The sequence below is a fragment of the Pteropus medius genome, unplaced genomic scaffold (genome assembly GCF_902729225.1).
Source record: "Pteropus medius unplaced genomic scaffold, Ma_sr-lr_union100, whole genome shotgun sequence".
NCBI lineage: Eukaryota > Metazoa > Chordata > Mammalia > Chiroptera > Pteropodidae > Pteropus > Pteropus medius.
The window spans coordinates 2,059,167-2,063,476 of NW_024349798.1; the positions used below are offsets into that span (position 1 = coordinate 2,059,167).

At 54.8% G+C, this 4,310-nt stretch overlaps 1 protein-coding gene across 4 annotated transcripts in view; it reads left to right on the forward strand.

The window, feature by feature from the left end:
• Nucleotides 1-973, forward strand: part of GSG1L (GSG1 like) — a 182,881-nt gene extending 181,908 nt beyond the window's left edge. For 2 of the 4 annotated variants that reach the window (XM_039884682.1, XM_039884681.1), the window contains one exon: nt 354-451. In XM_039884682.1, the coding sequence (XP_039740616.1) occupies nt 354-451 (98 nt within the window). Of the gene's footprint in view, nt 1-353 lie in introns of all 4 variants that reach the window. The other 2 variants (XM_039884680.1, XM_039884683.1) reach the window with 1 other exon arrangement.
• Nucleotides 974-4,310: the final 3,337 nt, after the last annotated feature.

Sequence of the window (4,310 nt, forward strand, 5' to 3'; positions counted from 1 at the left end):
GATATGCGAGTAGAATGGTGGATATATTGGCGGGTGTTACGTGAATGCAGCAGATGCTGGCAGATGTATGTCTAGGAGTTGGGGAACTGGTTGGTAGATGGGGCGTAGGGTGGCATGGGAAGGTGGGTGTGCAGGCAGCCGGATGGGGAGCCGGTGAGTGGGACAGTGGGTCGCGAGCTGGTTGTAGTGGGTAGGAGTGCTGGAGGGTAGGTAGGTGGAAGGCCTGCCAAGTAGGAGTGGGTAATGGATGTGTGGGCAGGTGGGGGGTGGGAGTGAGCTGGCGAGGCAGTGGGCAGATGGGGTATGGGTGGAGGAAGGCAGCTGTCGGCACTGACCACCTTGTCTCTTGGCAGGACACCAGCCACACGTGGGAGACTCCTGGCCCCGAAGCTCTGCACAGGAGGCCCCAGAGCTGAATCGCCAGTGCTGGGTCCTCGGGCACTGGGTGTGACTGAGGCCCGATCTGCCCCCGGGCCTCAGGCTGTCGTTGGCACCAGCCCCCTGACACAAGACCACTGGTCAGGCAGCTGTGGAAACCTGGCCTGTATGCCCTGAACTCAGCTGGCCTGCGTGGGAGACACCGGGCCTGCCCTGTCCACTGCTGCCTGGGTCTCAGGGTCCTGGCGATGGGGCTGGCGTGGCCTGTGGGAATACACAGGGCTCCCTGGAGCGACTTTGGGAAAACAACTCCTGACTCTTGCCCCCATCACACGCAGAGCCCTCTCGGATGGCAGCTGGGACGCCAGGGAAAACTTGGACATCGGCCACTGAAAGCCTGGGGACCTCTGAGCCAGCTGGACAGTTCAGGAGGAGCCCAGCTTTGCAGAGCTATGGAGGGGCAGTGGCACTGACACCACAGGGGGCCACACAGCAGGCACACAGCAGGGCTCAATAAATGCTCGTTGAACCTGTTTTCTTGCTGTGTGTGGAGGCCAGTTGCTCTCTGGCTGTGGCTGCCCCTTCATGGCCCCCTCCTATTGGGTCCTCGAGGAACCTGAAGGTGAGACAGCCCTGAGTGTGCTGGGGTCAGGGCCAGACACTGAAGCGTGGGAGGGACGAAGCCTAAAGCCAGGCTGGGTTTGGGGGTCAGAATGGAGCCAGACTGGCGGCTGCCTTGGATTCCAGAAGGTGGGCGAGGTGGGAGCGCCAGGCAGACAGGAAAGGTAGGGTAGACAAGAGAGAAGCCCTTACACCCAGACCCTGAGTCACCCCGACCGCCATGGGGATACTTTACCCTGTGTCTAGAGCCACCTTTACATTAAATCCTTGGGCTTAGATGCCTAGGAAAAGAGATTCCTATTATAAAGATGAGGGAACTTAGGATCACAGAGATGAAGAAACTTGCCCCCAAGATCAGAGCTAGCAAATGACAGAGTTGGAGTTTAAACCAGGACTCGTGACTCCGAGAGAGGCTTCATCCCTTCCCAGAAGGATTTCTAGAGCTTGGTGCGGAGGGGGTGAATGGGTGAGCAGTCGTGTGAATATTCTTTTTCACTCCTCCGTAAATCCATCATCCATTTATCCATCCATCCATCACCTGTCCGTCATCCATCATCCATCCATCATCTATCCATCAATCATTCGTCAATCATCCACTCATCCATCCATTATCCAACCATCTATATACATCCATCCATCCATCCATCCATCCATCCTTCATCCATCCATTTATCACCCATCTATCATCTATTCATTATCCATCCATCATTCACCCATCAGTTGTCAAATTTCCTTGTGTCAGACATCCATCCATCATCCTTTCATGCATCACCCATGCTCATTATTCAACCATCCTTCTGTGTATCCATCTACCCAATGATATAATCTATTGTGTCCCTACTATGGGCCAAGCACTGTGGTAGGTACTTGGAATAAGATGTCTATCTTGGAACAGAGAGGGTGTCTATCTTCGCAGAGCTCAGGGATAGGCAAGACAGACAACCAGACAGAAGATTATAATTCAGTGTGTGAAATGCTGCGGTGTCCAGCTCTGGGCCGTGTAGCCTGGGTTCAGATTCCAGCCCCTCCCACTTGAGAACTTGGGCAAGTTACCTGACCTCTCTGTGCCTCGTCCCCATGTGCCCATGGGGATGATCATTATACCTACCTCTTAAAGCTGTTCTGAGGGTTAAATGAGTTGATGTGTGTGAAACATTTAGAACTGAACCTGGCACAGATTAAATGCCTCGTTGGTGTTTCTGTCACGGTGATGAGGGGAAGTGGGGGGCTGTGGGGCCCAAGGCAGCATCTACTCGGGGGTGGGTAGTGGCGAGGGGTGGGTCCTTTGGGAAAATGACACTTAAGCGAAGACATGAAGGTTGTCTAGATGTCAGGCAGGCAAGAGTGTAGAGGGCAAGACAGTTAGGGACATTGTAGGAACTTTAAAATCGTCTAGTTGGCTGGTGTGGAGAGAAGGGAGGGCAGCAGGGTGGTGAGAAAGCAGCCTGCAGGGACCAGTGGTACCAGCCCGGAGGTGTCCGAAGCCCCCTTTGTCCTGCAGCTGGGATGCTTTGGGCAGAGAGGCGTGGGAAGCACCCAGCTGTACATCTGGGCAAGTCACGGAAGCTGTGGGCAGAGGACAGATGTGGGAGCCCCGGCTCCCTTCCTCATCCTGACCATGCTTTAAGGGAGAGAAGAGCTGGTCTGGTTCAGCAAAGTGGCCCTGGGGATGGGGACAAAGAAGGCAGATCCAGAAGCTCATCAGCAGCGAAAATCAACAGGCTGGGGGTGGACCGATGTGGGAGGGAGGGAGAGTTGGTGATGACTCTCAGCTAAGGGGCTCAGGTGGCGGCCGCGTCCACAGGTTCTGAGTCTCAGGGGCCCAGGGAACACCCAGGTGGAGGTGCGTGCTCATCATTCATTGATTAATCAAGTTAGTGCTTCATCAATCCATTTTTCATTCATTCGGTAAATATTTCAGACATATTGTGTGGGGCAGGAGATGAATTTGCGAGCGAGATTGGGGCCCAGGTACAAAGGCCTTGACCTCAGGACAAGGAGTTCAGGCTTTGACGTGTGGACCAGAAGCAGCACTGTAGACACGGGGCTGGGCAGGGACGCAGCCGACAGGAACCTGGCCCAGGACACGAGGCATCTCGGAGCTCTTTAGTCTCACCCGGCATCCTCCTGAAGTTGGCGAGCGGACCACGGAGGTCCAGGAGATGATTATAGTTGACACAGGGGCAAATTTTAATCTATTTTAATAGTTGTGTTTATGTAAATGTGTATTAGGGAAAAAATGTGTAACAGGCACATGAGTGCCATAAGTTCACAGACGTTATTGCTTAGGATGAATCCAAAATAGGCACTTAGGTAAAAAGAAATAAGAGTCGGCTTAAAGAAAAACATTAAATAAATCATTGTGCAAGTGCTATGTGATTATGGTATGTGACGCTCAAGCAAGGGCCATTCTTACCCTCTGCACAGGCCGGGGATGCGGGGGCGGCCCATAAACCCTTCGGGCTTCAAATCCTTCTGTCCTCTCCTGGGCACCTGCTGGGCAGGGGGTGAGAGCTAGTTGTCATTCAGTCTTACAGAGCCTGCAGCAAGAAGGCTGCTGGTTAGATAAAAGGAAGAACTTCCGGGCAGGCTGGATGAGTGATCTCAGCGGGGCCCTACTGAGAGCTACCGGGGAGGCTGGCTTCCTGCAGGGAGCACAGGGCAGTGTCTGCCCAAATCTGGAGGGTGGGAGGACCACCTGGTATGAAGGCAGGGTGGGCCTGGGCAGGCACACGGAAGCCTTGTGGGGAAACAAAAGCCCCCTCCTCCTGCCCCTGCAAACAGCTGTCCCGGCTCCACACCTCGTGCTGAGCAGACGTGTTCTGACCACCGAATGGCTGTTGGCTCTGGGAGTTTGCTTTTCATCTTGACCTTCATAAGCCGGCCTGATGCACAGCCCAGGGTAGTCCTCGCACACTTTGTTCTGCTCTCGGCACTCGTGCCCAGAGTCCTTATATGCACACGCCCTGGGCGTTGCGTGCACGTGCCAACCCGGACATTATGTAAGCCTGGGGGTAGCACCTTGTACGTGCACATGAGCTAATGAGTATCCTCAGCACTCATGCTTGTGTGGTGTTGCTGGCCCTGTACACACATCCGTGTGTGTGTGCGTGCTAGCCCTGGACACATATGTGCCCTGCACACGTGTCTGCACATGCTCGGTGTTCTGAAATGGGGCTCTGCTCCCTCGCTCACCAAGGTCAGCCCCCATCGCCCCAGATGCAGAGGGTCCTCAGGGCCACGGTCCTGCCCCAGGCTGAGGGCTGATGAGCAGGCCCAGTCCTCAGGCAGCCTAATGTCTGCCCTCAGCT